At 39.8% G+C, this 21,877-nt stretch overlaps 1 protein-coding gene across 2 annotated transcripts in view; it reads right to left on the reverse strand.

Moving 5' to 3' along the window:
* Window positions 1-21,877, reverse strand: part of LOC139749623 (roquin-1-like) — a 115,725-nt gene that overhangs the window by 60,663 nt on the left and 33,185 nt on the right. For both annotated transcript variants that reach the window (XR_011713003.1, XM_071663761.1), the window contains exons 3-4: window positions 14,912-15,101; window positions 9,993-10,229 (exon numbers count right to left, since the gene is read on the reverse strand). Coding sequence is in view for 1 of the 2 variants with exons in the window: in XM_071663761.1 (XP_071519862.1) it covers window positions 9,993-10,229; window positions 14,912-15,101 (427 nt within the window). In the remaining variant the exon portion in view is untranslated. The remainder of the gene's footprint in view (window positions 1-9,992; window positions 10,230-14,911; window positions 15,102-21,877) is intronic.

Here is a 21,877-nt window from a genome sequence, read left to right on the forward strand (position 1 = left end):
GTTCCCTTCCCTTTTAGTCGCCTTCTACGACACGCAGGGAATACGTGGGAAGAGTTCTTTCTCCCCTATCCCCAGGGATATATATATATATATATATATATATATATATATATATATATATATATATATATATATATATATATATATATATGTAAATCATATGTAATTCATTTAATCAGTCATCATAATGCAGAGGTATATCATGCTAACTTCTAAACCACTGACCCCTCCTTGGCCATGCTGCAGTAACCCATGTCACCTGCTTTGATAGAATCAGCAAGAATTGTTGTATCATTCTTCAACATCAGGCATAATATACACATGGTAAGTCTAAGAATAGACCTTAAGTCTATCCTTACTACTGTCTTCATTCCAAAAAGTGAAGGGATGCATGAGATATTCATGTTCATTCTTCCTTATAACTTTCCTATCAAAATTTCCTTCAGGCATATCAAACCTGCAAAGTATTTTTTCTACCTGTTTTCCATCTGGCACATATATGGAGGGGGTGGAGGCTGGAAAGAGAGCCTTTGCTTTGCTATCCTTTTCTTCAACTGCTTTTAAGGGACTTTTAAGGGAACAATTCTTTTTTAAAGTAGCATTAAAATTAAAGCCAGACCACCTTGCTGGGACCGTAGGTCTTTGTATCTATGTAACTTTTTCCCCCACCTTGCGTGAATCTTGGGTCTGTGTATCTTTGTAACCACACATTCCTCAATGCTTCCTGAACATTCGTTACCTCATACAACAACACCTCTATTTCCTTTTTAATGCTTGATATTACTCTACTACATCCACTGAAGAGCTGAATCCACACTGTTACTGTAAGAACAGACATCTAATCATACCCTAATGGCAGTGTTTGTGAGAAAGGCCTGGGAGAGATATCTAAGTCCCAATAATACATCTGATTCTAGGCCACTTGTACACAAACTTATAGAGGCAATCATTCATACAATAAATTTGGTCTATTAATTTCACTACTACAGATGAAAAATTAAGCACTTTTTTAATCTAAGTGTTGCAACTCCCATCCTCTCCTGGTAGATATATCATTACTGATTTAAACATTTTGTTCATTACATTTTATGTTTACCACTTTGTCACTTTCATGACCATATAAATGAAGTACTCCTCATCACTTTCATGCATTTCCCTTGTCATTTAGATTTACTGTCCAACCTGTATACAATATTAACTAAGAGGCATCTGTGGAAAAAATCTGTCTCATTTCCATTAAACTGTTAAATTTTGCCACTTTTATGTAATTCAAGTCTGATAGACTGTTATCATTAATTCTGTCATAAATACTTATTCATGCAAAATTCTCATGCAATTCAGGAAAGACCCTAAATGTGGTTCACCAATAAAGCTATCAACCATCATGTCTTCATCACCTAACAAATCTTAACAAATCATATTAATAACATGTTTGGACCTTAATCCCTCCCCAGTTAAGTTAAAACTTATGTCACTTGTTTCTTGTTTTTTTCTACTCTTTTATGATTTTCTTTCATTTTATGTAAGAGAAACAGTTTTTAAGCATTATTACTTCACCAAGATGTGCATCTGGGTTTGAGTGTCTTGATCTTGTAAAAGCACCGAGGCAAAATAATTTTACTTTTGAGTACGATACTCTTTTTTCTATATCAAATATTGTTCAGGGAGCTCACTGGAACAAAACTCAGCAATATGAATGGCATAAACTGAGTTATTCTGGTACATTTCATTTGATTTCGGTATATTTCAGGGTTTCATTACACTAACAACTGTGATAGTAGCTATCATTTTCTGTATATACTGTATCACAGATTACCTCAATGTTAATGCGACAGTTCATTATTTGTTAGAATAGAGTATATAATTTTCATTGTTTGCATAAAGCTTTGGGCATTACTTTCAGTCGATGTTTCCCCCTATATGTTAAAGCAAATTTTCTGGAAAATGTTTCAACATTTTTCTTCAGTAGGTCCTTGACTATTCATATCCTAAAAATGAATTACATGAAGGGCAATATTAAAAAAATAAATAATAAATAAAGCAAATAAAAAAATATCAGATATATGGAGAGTACAACAGTGTACTTTCTTGAACATTTCTAGTTCAGGGAACGGATGGCCATCCTAAATGTAATCTTTTACTTGGTGAATTATACAGTAACCTGTATATTCTATAAAAAAAAAATTCTACACACTTCTCTTCAATATGTTCATACCTACTGCATAACCTATTGGTCAACTACATATTTACAATTTTTTTCAGACTCGATTGCAATTTCCCATGTTAGCAAGGTAACATTACAAACAGATGAAGAAAGGCTGAATCTGCTTTCATCCATTCTCTAATCGTCATGTTTAATGCACCTAAACCAAATTTCCCTATCCACAACAAGGCTCCACAGAACTTTCCGTGGTTTACCCAGAAAGCTTCACATGCACTGGTTCAGTCCAATGACAGCAAGTTGCCCCTAGTATACCAAATCATTTCAATTCACTCTGTCCCATGTGCACCTTTCATCCTCCTGCAAGTTTAGGCCCTAATAGCTCAAAATCTTTTTTGCTCCATCCTTCCATCTCCAGTCTGGTCTTCCCATTTTCCTTGTTCCCTCCACTTCAGATACATATATCCTCTTTGTCAACCCTCCCTCACTCATTCTTTCCATATGACCAAACCACTTCAGCACACCCTTTTTAACTTTCTCAATTCTCTCCATATGTCTGACCATTTCAACAAACCCTCTTCGATTCTCTCAACCACACTCTTTTATTTCCACACATCTCTCTTATGCTTTCATTACTTACTTGATCAAACCACCTCACACAACATATTGTCCTCAAACATTTCATTTCTAACACATCCACCCTCCACACAGCTTTATCTATCAACTATGTCTTGCATCCATATAATATTGTTGAAGCTACTATTCCTTCAAACATACCTATTTTTGCCCTCCTAGATAATGTTCTCTTTCCACACATTCCTCAAGCACTCCCAGAATCATCGCCCCTCACCCACCTTGTGACTCACTTCTGCTTCCATGGTTCCCTTTGCTGCCATGTCCACTCCTACTCCCACTTCACTTCCTCCAATTTTTCTCCATTCAAACTCACAACCCAACTAACCTACCCTTCAACCCTGCTAAACCTAATAAAATTGCTTTTATTTACATCTACTCTCAACTTCCTCCTTCCACGCACTTCAAAACTCAGTCACCAACTTCTGCAGTTTCTCACAGAATCCGCCAACCACACTGTATCATCAGCAAAAAACAACTGACTCACTTTTGAGGCCCTCTCAATCCCTACATTTTGCACTCTTGCCCCTATCTCCAAGGCTCTCGTATTTACCTCCCTCATCATCCCATCCATTAACAAATTGAAAAACCAGGGACATGACATATCCCTGCCAAGGACCAACCTTTACCTGGAACCATTGATTTTCTCCTATTCCTTGTCACACACATACCTTACACACAAGATAAAAGCTTATCACTGCTTTTAGCACCTTTCCTTCCACAATGTATATTCATAACACCTTACACAAGGTATCTCTATCAGCCCTATCACAGGCTTTCTCTAGATCCAATAATGCCACATACAAATCCATATGTTTCTCTAAGTATTTCTCACCCATTCTTCATAGCAAACAACTGATCCACACATCCTCTATCACTTCTCCATTAATACCCTCCCATACAACTTAGTATATTCAACAAACTTATAGCTCTGTGGTCTGACTACTCACCTTTATCCCCTTTGCCTTTATACAATGGCACCACACATGCATTCCACCAATGCTCAGGCATCTCACCATGATCCATACTAACACGGAAAATCCTTACCAACCAATCAACACACACCCCGTTTCTTAATACATACAATTGCAATACCATCCAATCTAGCAGCCTTGCCACATTTCATCTTATGTACGGCTTTCACCACCTCTTCTCTCTTCACATACCACCCCAAACAAAACATCCTACATCTGCTACCCTATCATCAAACAAATTCGACATTCCTTCAAAATATTCCATCACTACCTGTTATAACTTCCCCTTTTTGCCCCTTTCACTGATGTTTCCATTTGTTCCCTTGGTTTTTACAATTAACCTCCTTCCAAAACATCTCATGCTCCCTAAAGTTTTCTGATACATGCTCCGCCCACCTCTCATTTGCTCTCTTTTTCAATCCTTGCACCTTCCTGTTGACCTCCTACCACTTTCTCTTATATATCCACTAACACAGAAAAAATTTACTCGGTAGCTGGAGATACATTAACGTGTTAAAAACTTTTCTTTCACTCGGTAAATGATATAGTAAATTGTATTTTCAAATGTCTTTTTCTCAACAATTCTCTTCAGTGATTTACTATCAATTCATGCATAGAAATGAGTTACATATGAAGTTAAGTAACTGCAACATTGGAGGTACAATAGAATGTATTTAATTCAGGTGAATGAGATGAGTGAGTCATCATACCAAGTTCAAAACATTCTTGAAGGTAAATTCTATCTTACATGTATACTTTTTTTTTATATATATTCGCCATTTCCTGTGCTAGTGAGGAAGCGTTAAATATATCTTTCTTTTTCTTTCAAACTATTCGCCATTTCCCGCATTAGCGAGGTAGCGTTAAGAACAGAGGACTGGGCCTTTGAGGGAATACCCTCACCTGGCCCAATTCTCTGCTCCTTCTTTTGGAAAATTGAAAAAAAAACCGAGAGGGGAGGATTTCCAGCCCCCCGCTCCCTCCCCTTTTAGTCGCCTTCTATATATACATATGTATCTATTCATTTATCTAAAATTATTATACTTTGTCGCTGTCTCCCGCGTTAGAGAGGTAGCGCAAGGAAACAGAAGAAAGAATGGCCCAACCCACACGCACATGCACATGAATATACATACACGCCCACACACGCACATATACGTACATATACATTACAATGTATACTTTTTTTTTTTGCCGGTCTCCCGCGTTTGCGAGGTAGCGCAAGGAAACAGACGAAAGAAATGGCCCAACCCACCCCCATACACATGTATATACATACATCCACACACGCAAATATACATACCTACACAGCTTTCCATGGTTTACCCCAGACGCTTCACATGCCCTGATTCAATCCACTGACAGCACGTCAACACCGGTATACCACATCGATCCAATTCACTCTATTCCTTGCCCTCCTTTCACCCTCCTGCATGTTCAGGCCCCGATCACACAAAATCTTTTTCACTCCATCTTTCCACCTCCAATTTGGTCTCCCACTTCTCCTCGTTCCCTCCACCTCCGACACATATATCCTCTTGGTTAATCTTTCCTCACTCATTCTCTCCATGTGACCAAACCATTTCAAAACACCCTCTTCTGCTCTTTTTATTTCCACACATCTCTCTTACCCTTACGTTACTTACTCGATCAAACCACCTCACACCATACATTGTCCTCAAACATCTCATTTCCAGTACATCCATCCTCCTGCGCACAACTCTATCCATAGCCCACGCCTCGCAACCATACAACATTGTTGGAACCACTATTCCTTCAAACATACCCATTTTTGCTTTCCGAGATAATGTTCTTGACTTCCATACATTCTTCAAGGCTCCCAGGATTTTCGCCCCCTCCCCCACCCTATGATTCACTTCTGCTTCCATGGTTCCATCCGCTGCCAGATCCACTCCCAGATATCTAAAACACTTTACTTCCTCCAGTTTTTCTCCATTCAAACTTACCTCCCAATTGACTTGACTCTCAACCCTACTGTACCTAATAACCTCGCTCTTATTCACATTTACTCTCAGCTTTCTTCTTTCACACACTTTACCAAACTCAGTCACCAGCTTCTGCAGTTTCTCACATGAATCAGCCACCATCGCTGTATCATCAGCGAACAACAACTGACTCACTTCCCAAGCTCTCTCATCCACAACAGACTTCATACTTGCCCCTCTTTCCAAAACTCTTGCATTTACCTCCCTAACAACCCCATCCATAAACAAATTAAACAACCATGGAGACATCACACACCCCTGCCGCAAACCTACATTCACTGAGAACCAATCACTTTCCTCTCTTCCTACACGTACACATGCCTTACATCCTCGATAAAAACTTTTCACTGCTTCTAACAACTTGCCTCCCACACCATATATTCTTAGTACTTTCCACAGAGCATCTCTATCAACTCTATCATATGCCTTCTCCAGATCCATAAATATTATTATTATTATTATTATACTTTGTCGCTGTCTCCCGCGTTTGCGAGGTAGCGCAAGGAAACAGACGAAGGAAATGGCCCAACCCCCCCCCCATACACATGTATATACATACATCCACACACGCAAATATACATACCTACACAGCTTTCCATGGTTTACCCCAGACGCTTCACATGCCTTGATTCAATCCACTGACAGCACGTCAACCCCGGTATACCACATTGCTCCAATTCACTCTATTCCTTGCCCTCCTTTCACCCTCCTGCATGTTCAGGCCCCAATCACACAAAATCTTTTTCACTCCATCTTTCCACCTCCAATTTGGTCTCCCTCTTCTCCTCGTTCCCTCCACCTCCAACACATATATTCTCTTGGTCAATCTTTCCTCACTCATTCTCTCCATGTGCCCACACCACTTCAAAACACCCTCTTCTGCTCTCTCAACCACGCTCTTTTTATTTCCACACATCTCTCTTACCCTTACGTTACTAACTCGATAAAACCACCTCACACCACACATTGACCTCAAACATCTCATTTCCAGCACATCCATCCTCCTGCGCACAACTCTATCCATAGCCCACGCCTCGCAACCATACAACATTGTTGGAACCACTATTCCTTCAAACATACCCATTTTTGCTACATACAAATCCATTTGCTTTTCTAAGTATTTCTCACATACATTCTTCAAAGCAAACACCTGATCCACACATACTCTACCACTTCTGAAACCACACTGCTCTTCCCCAATCTCATGCTCTGTACATGCCTTCACCCTCTCAATCAATACCCTCCCATATAATTTACCAGAAATACTCAACAAACTTATACCTCTGTAATTTGAGCACTCACTCTTATCCCCTTTGCCTTTGTACAATGGCACTATGCACGCATTCCGCCAATCCTCAGGCACCTCACCATGAGTCATACATACATTACATAACCTTACCAACCAGTCAATAATACAGTCACCCCCTTTTTAATAAATTCCACTGCAATACCATACAAACCTGCTGCCTTGCCGGCTTTCATCTTCCGCAAAGCTTTTACTACCTCTTCTCTGTTTACCAAATCATTTTCCCTAACCCTCGCACTTTGCACACCACCTCGACCAAAACACCCTATATCTGCCACTCTATCATCAAACACTTTCAACAAACCTTCAAAATACTCACTCCATCTCCTTCTCACATCACCACTATTTGTTATCACCTCCCCATTTGCGCCCTTCACTAAAGTTCCTATTTGCTCCCTTGTCTTACGCAATTTATTTACCTCCTTCCAGAACATCTTTTTATTCTCCCTAAAATTTAATGATACTCTCTCACCCCAACTCTCATTTGCCCTCTTTTTCACCTCTTGCACCTTTCTCTTGACCTCCTGTCTCTTTCTTTTATACATCTCCCACTCAATTGCATTTTTTCCCTGCAAAAATCGTCCAAATGCCTCTCTCTTCTCTTTCACTAATAATCTTACTTCTTCATCCCACCACTCACTACCCTTTCTAATCAACCCACCTCCCACTCTTCTCATGCCACAAGCATCTTTTGTGCAATCCATCACTGATTCCCTAAATACATCCCATTCCTCCCCCACTCCCCTTACTTCCATTGTATGTATGTATACAATGTATACATACATACATATACATACACAGACATATACATATATACACATATACATGTTCATACTTGCTGCTTCATCCATTTCCGTCGTCACCCCGCCAAACTTGAAATAGTACCCCCCCCCCCGGCAGCGCCAGGAACAAACAAAAAAAGGCCACATTCGTTCACTCTCAGCCTCTAGCTGTCATGTGTAATGCACCAAAACCACAGCCTCCTTTCCACATCCAAGCCCCACATACCTTTCTATGGTTTACCCCAGAAGCTCCACATGCCCTGGTTCAATCCATTGACAGCATGTCCACCCTGGTATACCACATTGTTCCAATTCACTCTATTCCTTGCTTGCCTTTCACTCTTCTGTATGTTCAGGCCTCAATCGCTCAAAATCTTTTTCACTCCAACCTTCTGCCTCCAATTTGGTCTCCCGCTTCTCCTTCTTACCTCCACCTCTGACACATATATCCTCTTAGTCAATCTTTCCTCACTCATTATCTCCATGTGTCCAAATCATATCAACACACCCTCTTCTGCTCTCTCAACCACACTCTTTTCATTATCACACATCTCTCTTACCCTTTCATTACTTACCCAATCAAACCACCTAACACCACATATTGTCCTCAATCATTTCATTTCCAACACATCCACCCTTCTCCGCACAACCCATGTATGGGCCATGCTTCAAAACCATATAACATTGTTAGAACCACTATTCCTTCAAACATACCCATTCTTGCTCTCCGAGATAACGGATCTCGCCTTCCACACATTCTTCAGTGCTTCAAGAACCTTCGCTCCTTCCCCCACCCTGTGACTGACTTCTGTTTCCATTGTTCCATCCGCAGCTAAGTCCACTCCCAGATATCTAAAACAATTCACTTCCTCCATTCAAATTTACCTCCCAATTAACTTGTCCCTCAACCCAGTGAACCTAATAAACTTGCTTTTATTCACATTCACTCTCAATTTTCTTCTTTCACACACTTTACCAAACTCAGTCAGCAACCTCTACAGTTTCTCACCCAAATCAGACACCAGCACAATATCATCAGCGAACAACTGACTCACTTCCCAAGCCCTTTCATCCACAATAGACTGCATATTTGCCCCTCTCTCCAAAGGTCTTGCATTCAACTCCCTAACCACCCCATCCATATATATATTTCAAAATAATAGTCTTTAGTAGTTTCTTACCTTACAATTATTTAAACAATCAGAGAGTATATTGGAAGAAACTTACCTTGCCTATCCCAGAGTCCCAAAGAAATGTAGGAATGACCATCAGACAGGCACCAGTATATTTTCTGTATGTTCTCTATACTAACTTTATAGCTTAAAAATTACATTTTCAGTATAATTAGGTACATTATTTCCATTATTTATGCAACATTTTAAGCATTATTTGTTTTTCTACAGTCCTTAACCCCATATTCACATGGAAACAGATGTCAAGATACAGTGCAATGTGATATATGATGAACTTTCTTAGTACCTATCTTGTGCTACATCCTAAACCATCTGCACTACAATCACTGTTTAGCATGGACGAATAGCTTCAGGTTCCTAAAGCAGGGATAAACCATTCTGTAAATAAATGTAAAAAGACTCTCAGCTCCAGATATGTACTGCTGTCACAGTTTTTCTACAGCCTACACTTATCCGCCATGCATGAGATGTAACCCTTCCAAAAGATGTGTAATTAACAGGAACCTGGGTATAAGAAGCTGCATCGAAAGATCACATATAATGCAAAAGAAGCTGCACCTCAGCTACAAACAGTAGTTCCTAAATCTCAACACAACCTAATTTACTGAGGTTTGAAGGCTATTTCTATCCTACACTCAACTGATCACAAAAAATACCCCTCCTATAATTCCTAAATTCCAAAACTTCTGTTTTTCCAATACGAACCTAAGTATAAGAAGCTGCTACATTAGATTACCACATAAGATCACAGATAGTACAAAGTAGCTGTTGCGTCAAATGCAAACAGGTGTTCCTTGATCTTAATGCCATATACATTACTGAGGTTTGAATGCTACTTCTATCTGACTCACATTACACACAAACAATCCCCACTCACACCATTCTTAAATTTCATTTTTCTATTTTTTTTTTTTTTCAAACATGAATCTGGTCTCACCTGGGCCAAGAAATTGACATCCTCTTGCACGCACTGCTGCCCATAGATTAGCTGAGAGCTGCTGGTGGTTCTGATGTTGTAGGATAAGCTCAGTGACAGTCCGCTCACCTAGAGATCGAGCTGCACGAACTGCTCTGGCTCGTCCCTCATCTTCTACCAACTGGCAGTTGATGAGAGTAACCAGCTTCCTTTGCATGGGCCGTGACAGGAGTGAAGTTGAGCCATTTGTTCCACTTCCTAAAGACAATATGAATTAACAAGAATTAGTGCTATCTCGCAAAATATTCTTTAAAAATAAACCAATACAGTAATTTAAGTTACCTTGATGCAGCGATGTGAACTAACATCATGTGCCAGAATATATAATTACTGTAGTCAGTCTCTAGGCTTTTTTAATGCAATATAAGAATCATACAACTAACTGAAGTTGTCTGTTCTTCACAGAATCATATAACTAACTGAAGTTCTGTCTGTTCTTCATAGAATCATATAACTAACTGAAGTTCTGTCTGTTCTTCATAGGTAAGAAAACATCTTTAAAGCCTTCAAGACAAAACCAAAAACTGTTACTGTTATCACTTTGGTTCCAAACCAAACACCCACTTTAATGCACACTTACCAATGATTGTCCCTCCCACATTTCTCTCAACATGTTACAAGCATTTGTAACTAAAACCACTTATCATATATTTCACTTTTTGAAAAACTGTCTATAAACTTGCACATTTAGTCTAATCTAATACATCTCATTTTCTATGATCAATCATATCAAATGCAATGTCAAATCATTCATACAGGTATGTGTATGCATGTGTATGTGTAAATATGTTCCTTTCTTAACCACAGGGAAATGAAAAACAGTAAGTTCCCAAGTGCACTTTTGTGTAATGATCACATCTGGGGAGATACAAGAAAGAAATATAACAGTCAGTTGATATAAAATGATGAGAAGCAGCTAGGATGCCATTTTCATACATATTCACCATTTCCCATGTTTATGAGGTAGCATAAAGAACAGAGGATTGAGCCTTAGAGGGAATATCCTCACTTGGCCTCCTCTATTTCTATTTTCTTTTTTTGGAAAGTAAACAACAGGAGAGGAGGAATTTTCAGCACCCCACTCCCTCTGCTATTAGTCACCTTCTACGACACGCACCAAATACACGTGTGTGTGTGTGTGTGTGTGTGTGTACATGTGTATATATGTGTATGAGTGGATGGGTTTTTCTTCATCTATTTGCTGGCGCTATCTTGCTAATGCAGGATATGGCGATCTAGGATAATAATAATAATAATAATAATAATAATATCAATAATAGTAATAATAATACTAATAATAATAATAATAATACTAATAATATATTTATTCATTTTACTTTGTCACTGTCTTCCGCGTTAGCGAGGTAGTGCAGGGAAACAGACGAAAGAAATGGCCCAACCCACCCACACACACATGTACATACATGCACGTCTACACATGCAAGTATACATACATATACATCTCAACGTATACATATATATACACACACAGACATATACATATATACACATGTACATAATTCATACTGTCTGTCTTTATTCATTCCCACTGCCACCCCGCCACACATGAAATAACAGACCCCTCCCCCACCATGTGTACGAGTTAGCACTAGGAAAAGACAACAAAGGCCACATTCGTTCACACTCAGTCTCTAGCTGTCACGTAATAATGCACCGAAACCAAAGCTCCCTTTCCACATCCAGGGCCCACACAACTTTCCATGGTTTACCCCAGACGCTTCACATGCCCTGATTTAATCCACTGACAACACGTCAACCCCGGTATACCACATCGTTCCAATTCACTCTATTCCTTGCAGGCCTTTCACCCTCCTGCATGTTCAGGCCCTGATCACTCAAAATCTTTTTCACTCCATCTTTCCACTTACAATTTGGTCTCCCACTTCTCCTCGTTCCCTCCACCTCTGACACATATATCCTCTTGGTCAATCTTTCCTCACTCATTCTCTCCATGTGACCAAACCATTTCAAAACACCCACTTTTGCTCTCTCAACCACACTCTTTTCATTACCACACATCTCTCTTACCCTTACATTACTTACTCGATCAAACCACCTCACACCACATATTGTCCTCAAACATCTCATTTCCAGCACATCCACCCTCCCCTACACAATTCTATCTATAGCCCATGCCTTGCAACCATATAACATTGTTGGAACCACTATTCCTTCAAACATACCCATTTTTGCTTTCCGAGATAATGTTCTCGACTTCCAAACATTTTACAATGCTCCAAGAACTTTCGCCCCCTCTCCCACCCTATGATTCACTTCCACTTCCATGGTTCCATCCACTGCCAAATCCACTCCTAGATAACTAAAACACTTCACTTCCTCCAGTTTTTCTCCATTCTAACTTACCTCCCAATTGACTTGTCCCTTAACCCTACTGTACCTAATAACCTTGCTCTTATTCACATTTACTCTCAGCTTTCTTCTTTCACACACTTTACCAAACTCAGTCACCAGCTTCTGCAGTTTCTCACACGAATCAGCCACCAGTGCTGTATCATCAGCGAACAACAACTGACTCACTTCCCAAGCTCTCTCATCCACAACAGACTGCATACTTGCCCCTCTTTCCAAAACTCTTGCATTCACCTCCCTAACAACCCCATCCATAAACAAATTAAACAGCCATGGAGACATCACACACCCCTGCCACAAACCTACATTCACTGAGAACCAATCACTTTCCTCTCTTCCTACATGTTCACATGCCTTACATCCTCGATAAAAACTTTTCACTGCTTCTAACAACTTGCCTCCCACACCATATATTCTTAATACCTTCCACAGAGCATCTCTATCAACTCTATCATATGCCTTCTCCAGATCCATAAATGCTACATACAAATACATTTGCTTTTCTAAGTATTTCTCACATACATTCTTCAAAGCAAACACCTGATCCACACATCCTCTACCACTTCTGAAACCACACTGCTCTTCCCCAATCTGATGCTCTGTACATGCCTTCACCCTCTCGATCAATACCCTTCCATATAATTTCCCGGGAATACTCAACAGACTTATACCTCTGTAATTTGAGCACTCACTTTTATCCCCTTTGCCTTTGTACAATGGCACTATGCAAGCATTCCGCCAATCCTCAGGCACCTCACCATGAGTCATACACATATTAAATAACCTTACCAACCAGTCAACAATACAGTCACCCCCTTTTCTATTAATTCCACTGCAATACCATACAAACCCACTGCCTTGCCGGCTTTCATCTTCCGCAAAGCTTTTACTACCTCTTCTCTGTTTACCAAATCATTCTCCCTAACCCACTCACTTTGCACACTACCTCGACCAAAACACCCTATATCTGCCACTCTATCATCAAACACATTCAACAAACCTTCAAAATACTCACTCCATCTCCTTCTCACATCACCACTACTTGTTATCACCTCCCCATTAGCCCCCTTCACTGAAGTTCCCATTTGTTCCCTTGTCTTACGCACTTGATTTACCTCCTTCCAAAACATCTTTTAATTCTCCCTAAAATTTAATGATACTCTCTCATCCCAACTCTCATTTGCCCTCTTTTTCACCTCTTTCACCTTTCTCTTGACCTCTGCCTCTTTCTTTTATATATCTCCCACTCATTTGCATTTTTTCCCTGCAAACATCATCCAAATGCCTCTCTCTTCTCTTTCACTAATAATCTTACTTCTTCATCCCACCACTCGCTACCCTTTCTAATCTGCCCACCTCCAACGCTTTTCATGCTATAAGCATCTTTTGTGCAAGCCATCACTGCTTCCCTAAATACATCCCATTCCTCACCCACTCCCTTACGTTCTCTGTTCTCACCTTTTTCCATTCTGTACTCAGTCTCTCCTGGTACTTCCTCACACAAGTCTCCTTCCCAAGCTCACTTACTCTCACCACTCTCTTCACCCCAACATTCTCTCTTCTTTTCTGAAAACCTCTACAAATCTTCACCTTTGCCTCCACAAGATAATGGTTATACATCCCTCCAGTTGCACCTCTCAGTGCATTAACATCCAAAAGTCTCTCTTTCACGTGCCTACCAATTAACACGTAATCCAATGACACTCTCTGGCCATCTCTCCTACTTACATACGTATACTTATGTACATCTCTCTTTTTAAGCCAGGTATTTCCAATCATCAGTCCTTTTTCAGCACATAAATCTACAAGCTCTTCACCATTTCTGTTTACAACACTGAACACCCTATGTACACCAATTATTCCCTCAACTTCCACATTACTCACCTTTGCATTCAAATCACCCATCACTATAACACGGTCTCGTGTATCAAAACTACTGCTGCTCTCAAAACACTTGCCTCTCATGATGTTTCTTCTCATTCCCAAGTGCATATGCACCAATAATCACCCATCTCTCTCCATCAACTTTCAGTTTTACCCATATCAATCTAGAGTTTATTTTCTTACATTCTATCACATACTCCCACCACTCCTGTTTCAGGAGTAGTGCTACTCCTTCCCTTGCTCTTGTCCTCTCACTAACCCCTGGCTTTACTCCCAAGACATTCCCAAACCACTCTTCCCCTTTACCCTTGAGTTTCATTTCACTCAGAGCCAAAACATCCAGGTTCCTTTCCTCAAACATACTACCTATCTCTCCTGAATGTATTTCTAAGATTAGTGCGACAGAGCAAGAATTATTCTTTTGGAAACAAAAAATCAACCTTTCAACAGCAACCTTCTTTGCGTTGAGGTACTTTCACTAAGACACTGTAAAACAAAATTGCAGGTGGTGAATTTGTGAATGAAAACCCAATTCCCAGCAGTGAGTTGGGGATAATTAGTTAGATTACTTATTTCAAAATACTTTTCATATTCATTATCTCTACCTGAAAATGGTTTTAGGAAGAGCGCCAGATCTTTGATGCACTTGACAGCCATAAAGTAATTGCGAGTGTGAGCTGGGGGCACGGGTGGAGGAAGTGGAAGATCCCCCTCTTCCACACATGTCCCAGCCCCCACCAGTGACAGCAATGCACCATTGACAGGAAGTTGGTCCAACTCCAGTCTCATCACAGTCTGTATACAAAATAAGAACAAATTGATTAACCTTATAAGAGACCACCACCTATAACAATTATTGGATTAAGCAAAAGAAGAATTCATGAAGATGCCTTAATGAGTCCCATGGTATTCAAATGGAATAACACTAACAAACAAATGTCTATGTATATCAAAATAGCTATTTAGATTCTCATACCAAATACAAGTGCAATACTAATAAATGCATGCTGTGAGGAAGAGAATGGTCATAAAAACAGTCTAATACAATACATTAGAAGTCTTGGCTACTTCATATAATCTCATACAACAGCTCCCCATAACAGTACAGTAGCATGTATAGGTGCCACTGTACAAAGGTAAAGGGGATGAAAGTGAGTGTTCAAACTACAGAGGCATAAGTTTGTTGAGTATTCCTGGAAATTGTATAAGAAGGTATTGATTAAGAGGGTGAAAGCACATACAGAGCATCAGACTGGGGAAGAGCAGTGAGGTTTCAGAAGTGGTAATGAATGTGTGGATCAGGCGTTTGCTTTGGAGAATATGTGTGAGAAATATTTAGAAAAACGAATGGATCTTGAGAAGGTATATGACAGGGTTGATAGAGATGCTATGTGGAAGGCCTTAAGAGTATATGATGACGGAGGTAAGATGTGAGAAGCATTGAAAAGTTTTCATCAAGGGTGTAAGGCATGAGTACAAGTAGGAAGAGAGGAGAGTGACTCGTTCCCAGAAGGTTGGTCTGCAGTAAGGGTGTGTGATGTCTCTATGGTTGTTTAACTTGTTCATGGATGGGGTGGTTAGGGAGGTAAGTGAGAGAGTTTTGGAGAGAGGGGTAAGTATGCAGCCTGTTGGGGATGAGAGAGCCTGGGAAGTGAGTCAGTTGTTGTTCACCAACGATACAACATTGGTGAGATTCGAGTGAGAAACTGCAGAAGTTGGTGAATGAGTTTGGAAAAGCGTGTGAAAGGAGAAAGTTGAGAGTAAATATACATAAGAACAAGGTAACTGGGTTCAGCAGGGTTGAGGGACAAGTTAGTTGGGATGTAAGTTTGATGGAAAAAATTTGGAGAAAGTGAAGTGCTTTTGTTACTTGGGAGTGGACTTAGCAATGAATGGAACCACAGAAGCACAAGTGAGTCAAAGAGTGGGGAGGGGGCAAAGGTTCTGGGAGCAATGAAGAATGTGTGGAAAGAGAGAACATATTCTTGAAACAAAAATGGTATGTTTGAAGGAATGGTAGTTCCAACAGTATAATATGGTTGCAAGGGTTGTAAAGAGGAGGGTGGATGTGCTGATAATGAAATGTTTGAGGACAATATGTAGCATAAGGTGTTTTGATCAAGTAAGTAATGAAAGGGCAAAAGAGATGTGAGGTAATAAAAAGTGTGTGGTTGGGGAGAAGAAGAGTGTGTGTTGAAATGGTTTGGATATATGGAGAGAATGAGTGAGGAAAGGTTGACAAAGAGAATATATGTGTTAGAGGTTGATAGTATAAACATATACACATACATATCAACATATACATATGCATACATATACATATATACACAATTACATATTCATAATTCTTTGCCTTCATCCATTCCTGGTGCCATCCCGCCCCACAGGAAACAGCATCACTACCCCCTGCTTCAACAAGGTAGTGCCAGGAAAAAAGAAAAAAAAAAAAAAAGCCACATTCATTCACACTCAGTCTCTAGATGTCGTGTGTAATGCACTGAAACCACAACTTCCTATTCCCATCCAGGCCCTACAGACCTTTTCATGAGTTACCCCAGACATTACACATGCCCTGGTTCAGTCCACTGACAGCAAGTCGACCCCGGTATACCACAACATTCCAATTCACACTATTCCTTGCACGCCTCTCACCCTCCTGTATGTTTAGGTCTTGATCGCTCAAAATCTTTTACACTCCATCTTTCCACCTCTAATTTGGTCTCCCGCTTCTCCTTGTTCCCTCCACCTCCGACACATATATCCTCTTTGTCAATATTTCCTCACTCATTCTCCCTATATGTCCACACATTTCACCACACACTCTTCTCCTCTTCCAAACTCACTCTTTTTATTACCACACATCTCTCATATATTCTTATACTTGACTGCTGTTTCCCATGTTAGCAAGGTGGCTCTCAGAACAGATGATGAAAGGCCACATCCACTCATATCTATTCTCTAACTGTCAAGGCCACATCCACTCATATCTATTCTCTAACTGTCAAGTGTAGTGTACCAAAAACATAACTCCCTATTCACTACAAGCCTAACATACCTTTCCATGGATTACTCCGTATGCTTCACATGCCCTGGTTCAGTCCACCGACAGCATGTTGACCCCTATATATTACATCATTTCAATTCACACTATCCCATGCATGCCTTTCATCCTCATACAAGTTCAGGCTCTTATCACTCAAAACGTTCTTCAATCCACCCATCCACCTCCAATTTGATCTCCACATTCTCCTTGTCTGCTACACTTCTGACATATATATCCTCTTTATCAACCTTTCCTCACTTATTCTCTCTATATGGCCAAACCATTTCAGCACACCCTCTTCAGCTCTCTCAACCAAACTCTTCTTATCACCACAACTCTCTCTTACACTTTCATTATTTACTAAATCAAAATACCTCACACCATGCATTGTCATTCAAACATTTCTTTTCTAACACAACCACAGTACTCCATGCAGTCTTATCTATTCCTCATTCCTCGCATTTCTATAATAATGCTGGGACTACTTTACCTTCACACATATCCAGTTTTTTCCCTTCCAAATAACAATCTTTCTTTCAGAACCTTCAGCCTCTCACTTACCCTATGACTCATTTCATACCTCCATGGTTCTATTCTCTATCATGTCCATTCCCAGGTATCTACAACACTCCACTTTCTCCAATTTTTTGCCAATCACATTTACACCCCAACTAACCTGTTCCTCAACTCTGCTTTTATTCACATTCATTCTCTACTTCCTCCTTTCACATGCTCTTCCAATCTTAGTCATCAACTTTTTCAGTATCTTACTAAAATCTGCCATCAGGGTTGTATCATTAGCAAATAAAAACTGATTCACTTCCAAGGCTCTCTAATTCTCTACAGACTGCATTTTCACTATTCTCTCCAAGACTCTTGCATTTATCTCACTGACCATCCCATCCATAAACAATTCAAACTAACATGGTGACATTACACAAACTAGCCACAGGCCTGCCTTCACTCAGAACCATTCAATCTCCTCTCTTCCTACTCATACACATGCCTTACACCTTTACTAAAAACTTCTCACTGCTTTTAGAAGCATTCTTCCCACATCATATATTCTCAAGACCTTCCACAATGCATTTCTATCAACCCCATCATATGCCTTCTCCATATATATAAATGCCCCAAACAAATCAAGCCCTTTCTCTAAGCTTTTCTCACATACATTTTTCAAAGCAAATACCTGATCCACACATTCACTACCACTTCTGAAACCACACTATTCCTCCCCAGTCTGATGCCTTGTAAACACCTTTACTCCTTCAATCACTACCCTTTCATACATCTTACCACATTGACACTATACATGCATTCCACCAATCCTCAGGCACCTCACCATGATTCATACATACATTCAAAATCCTAACAAGCCTATCAGAGATACAGTCACCCCTTTCTTATCCAAGTCAACAGTATTAACATTCACTCTAGTTGCTTTACCACAATTTATCCTTGGTATGGTTCAAAATACTCACTCCATTTCCTCCTCACTTCATCACTACTTGTTACCACTTATGCTTTTACACCCTTCATCTATGTTCCTATTTGATCTCTTGTTTTTTGCACATTATCAACCTTCCAAAACATCATATTCCACCAATCCTCAGGCACCTCACCATGATTCATACATACATTCAAAATCCTAAAAAGCCTATCAGAGATACAGTCACCCCTTTCTTATCCAAGTCAACAGCATTAACATTCACTCTAGTTGCTTTACCACAATTTATCCTTGGTATGGTTCAAAATACTCACTCCATTTCCTCCTCACTTCATCACTACTTGTTACCACTTATGCTTTTACACCCTTCATCTATGTTCCTATTTGATCTCTTGTTTTTTGCACATTATCAACCTTCCAAAACATCATATTCTCCCTACAGTTTATTGAAACTTGCTCATCCAATTTCTCATTAACATTCTTTTTAAACCCCAGTAGCTTCCTCTTGATCTACTCCTGCTCTCTCTTATACAGCCCCTCATCATTTGCACTGTAAGTAACACCCAAATAAATCCCTTTTCTCTCTCACTAGCAACTGTACTTCTTCATCCCACCATTCAATACCATTTCAAATCTTCCTTACGCATGCCACTAGCATCTCTTAACACATGCTAGCACTGCTTCCCTAAATACCTCCCATTCTACATCAACTCCACTTGCTTCATTCACACTCACTTTTTGCTGTTCTACACTCAGTCTCTCCTAGTATTTCTTCACAGGCATCTCTTTTCCAAGCTCATTTCCTTTCAATACTCTGTTCTCACAAATATTGTTTCCTCTTTTTCTAAAATCTCCAAAAATCTTCATCCTTCCCTTCACAAGATAGTGATCAGACATCCCAGCAGCTGCCCCTCTCAGCTCAACTATGTCCAAAAGTCTCACATTTACATACCTATCAATTAATATGTAATCTAATAATACTTGCTGACCATCTTTCCAACTCACATATGTATACTTGTGTATGGCCCTCTTTTATAACCAGGTATTCCCAGTCACCAGTCATTCAGCAACTATACTCTCAACTGCCACATCACTCACCTTAGCATTCAAATCACTCATTGCTAATACCTAGTCTCTTACATCAAACTGCTAACATATTCAATCAGCTGCTCCCAAAACACTTGCCACTCATGATCTTTCTTCTCATGGTCAGGTGCATAAGCACTACTAATCACCCTCTCTCACCATCCACTTTCATTTTTACCCACATCAGTTTCTATTTCATTTCCTTAACCTCTCACACACTCCCACAACTCCTGCTTCATGAATAATGCTAATCTTTCCTTAGCTCTTGTCCTCCCATAAACCCATGACTTTACTTCTAAGACATTTCCAAACCATTCTTCCCCTTTACTCTTGAGCTTTGTTCCACTCAGAGCCAGAACATCCACATTTTTTTCCTCAAACATACTTTCTGTCTCTATTCTCTTCTAATTTTGGTTACTTTTAGACAATCCAGACTAAGCCTTCGAGGAGGATGAGCACTCCTTGCTTGGCTCCTTCATCTGTTCCACCTTTTAAAAACTGAAATACAAGAAGGGAAGGGTTTCCAGCCCCCAACTTCTGCCCCCTTTAGTCATTTTCTACAACATGCAGGGAGTAGAGGGGTAGAATTCTTTCTCCCTTATGCCATATATGTATGTGTGTGTATGTGTGTGTGTGTGTGTGTAAATATAAGTCTGAATGGAAAGTACAGACACAAGCTAAATTTTTTTTTTTTTTATGGTTCAGCTACATGAATGTAGGAATATAACACTTACCCCTTCTATAAGTATTTTGGTGCATTCAGGCAGTCCTTGAGCCTTCATGGAATGCTACCAGCTAGGTTGTGGAAGAGTGTAAGTGATAAATAAGCCCAGCCCCCTTTATGACCGCTTCTGACTAGAGACATGGCATATTGCTGTCATGTAAGTAACATTTGACAGTAGACAAGAGACACTCAAAATTATCAAAATCCGGGATACTACATTGCCACTCATTAAAGTAGGGCAATTCATATTCTTTTCCCCACTGCGTCATACTTTTGGCAGCACGATAAGAGGCACTGTCCTGCATAAAATGCTTGGCTTCGGCTTTATCAAATGAGTTAGGAAAAACAAATATTCAGTAGTTCCAAGCAACTGCAGATTCATCATAAAAATGACTAGCTCCCTGAAACAACAACAAATCATTAACTGTATCAAAAGAGGTGTGAATCTATGCAGCACCAACCATTGTGCGTACCAGCAACTCAGTGGTGCCACTCAGTGGTCTGTAAAGGGGTTTGCTGCAGAGAAGCACCACTGCAAATATCTTCTTCAGTATGATCATGGATTCTGAAGAGGAAACTCATCTCCTATGACATTATCATCATAGACAACGATGATTGTGGATGCATCCAATAATGTCTGAACATATGACAGTTGGAGTTTTAAATGATAATGAATGAGCTGAAAGCAGACAAAGCCAAGTTTTTTTAACTACTTTAGAATGTCACAAGACACTTTCAAGCAGCAGATACAAGCATGAGAAAGAGTATGCCAGCTGAGGAGAGACTTGCAATCACACTGAGGTGGCTATCAGCATAAGAATGTTGTTTTATCAAAAAAAAAAAAAAAATAGCACTCGTTTTGTACTTTTGTGTATGTGTGTGTGTGTGTGTGTGTGTGTGAGAGAGAGAGAGAGAGAGAGAGAGAGAGAGAGAGAGAGAGAGAGAGAGAGAGATAATGATAGACCATAATTTTTGGGGGGTTGCTGCTCACTAATCTGTTATGTTGGATGCAGTGGTTTTCAATTTGAAAATAAAAATCATTCATCATTTCATAAAAATTTATTCAAAGATGATTAAACTTATAATACTATAAATCTGGTACGGTAAAGTCCCTGAAAATTTATGAGGGGAAATAGTCATCATATGTGCTTGAGCTACCAGACAGTGGGGATATTGCTTGTGAAGCTGCATCTGATTCAGGAGACAGACCCTCCATTCATATAGGTTGGAGTTGTGATAAGAACAGTGATCCTGCAGAATCTGAAGGT

This window comes from Panulirus ornatus, chromosome 1, assembly GCF_036320965.1.
Source record: "Panulirus ornatus isolate Po-2019 chromosome 1, ASM3632096v1, whole genome shotgun sequence".
NCBI lineage: Eukaryota > Metazoa > Arthropoda > Malacostraca > Decapoda > Palinuridae > Panulirus > Panulirus ornatus.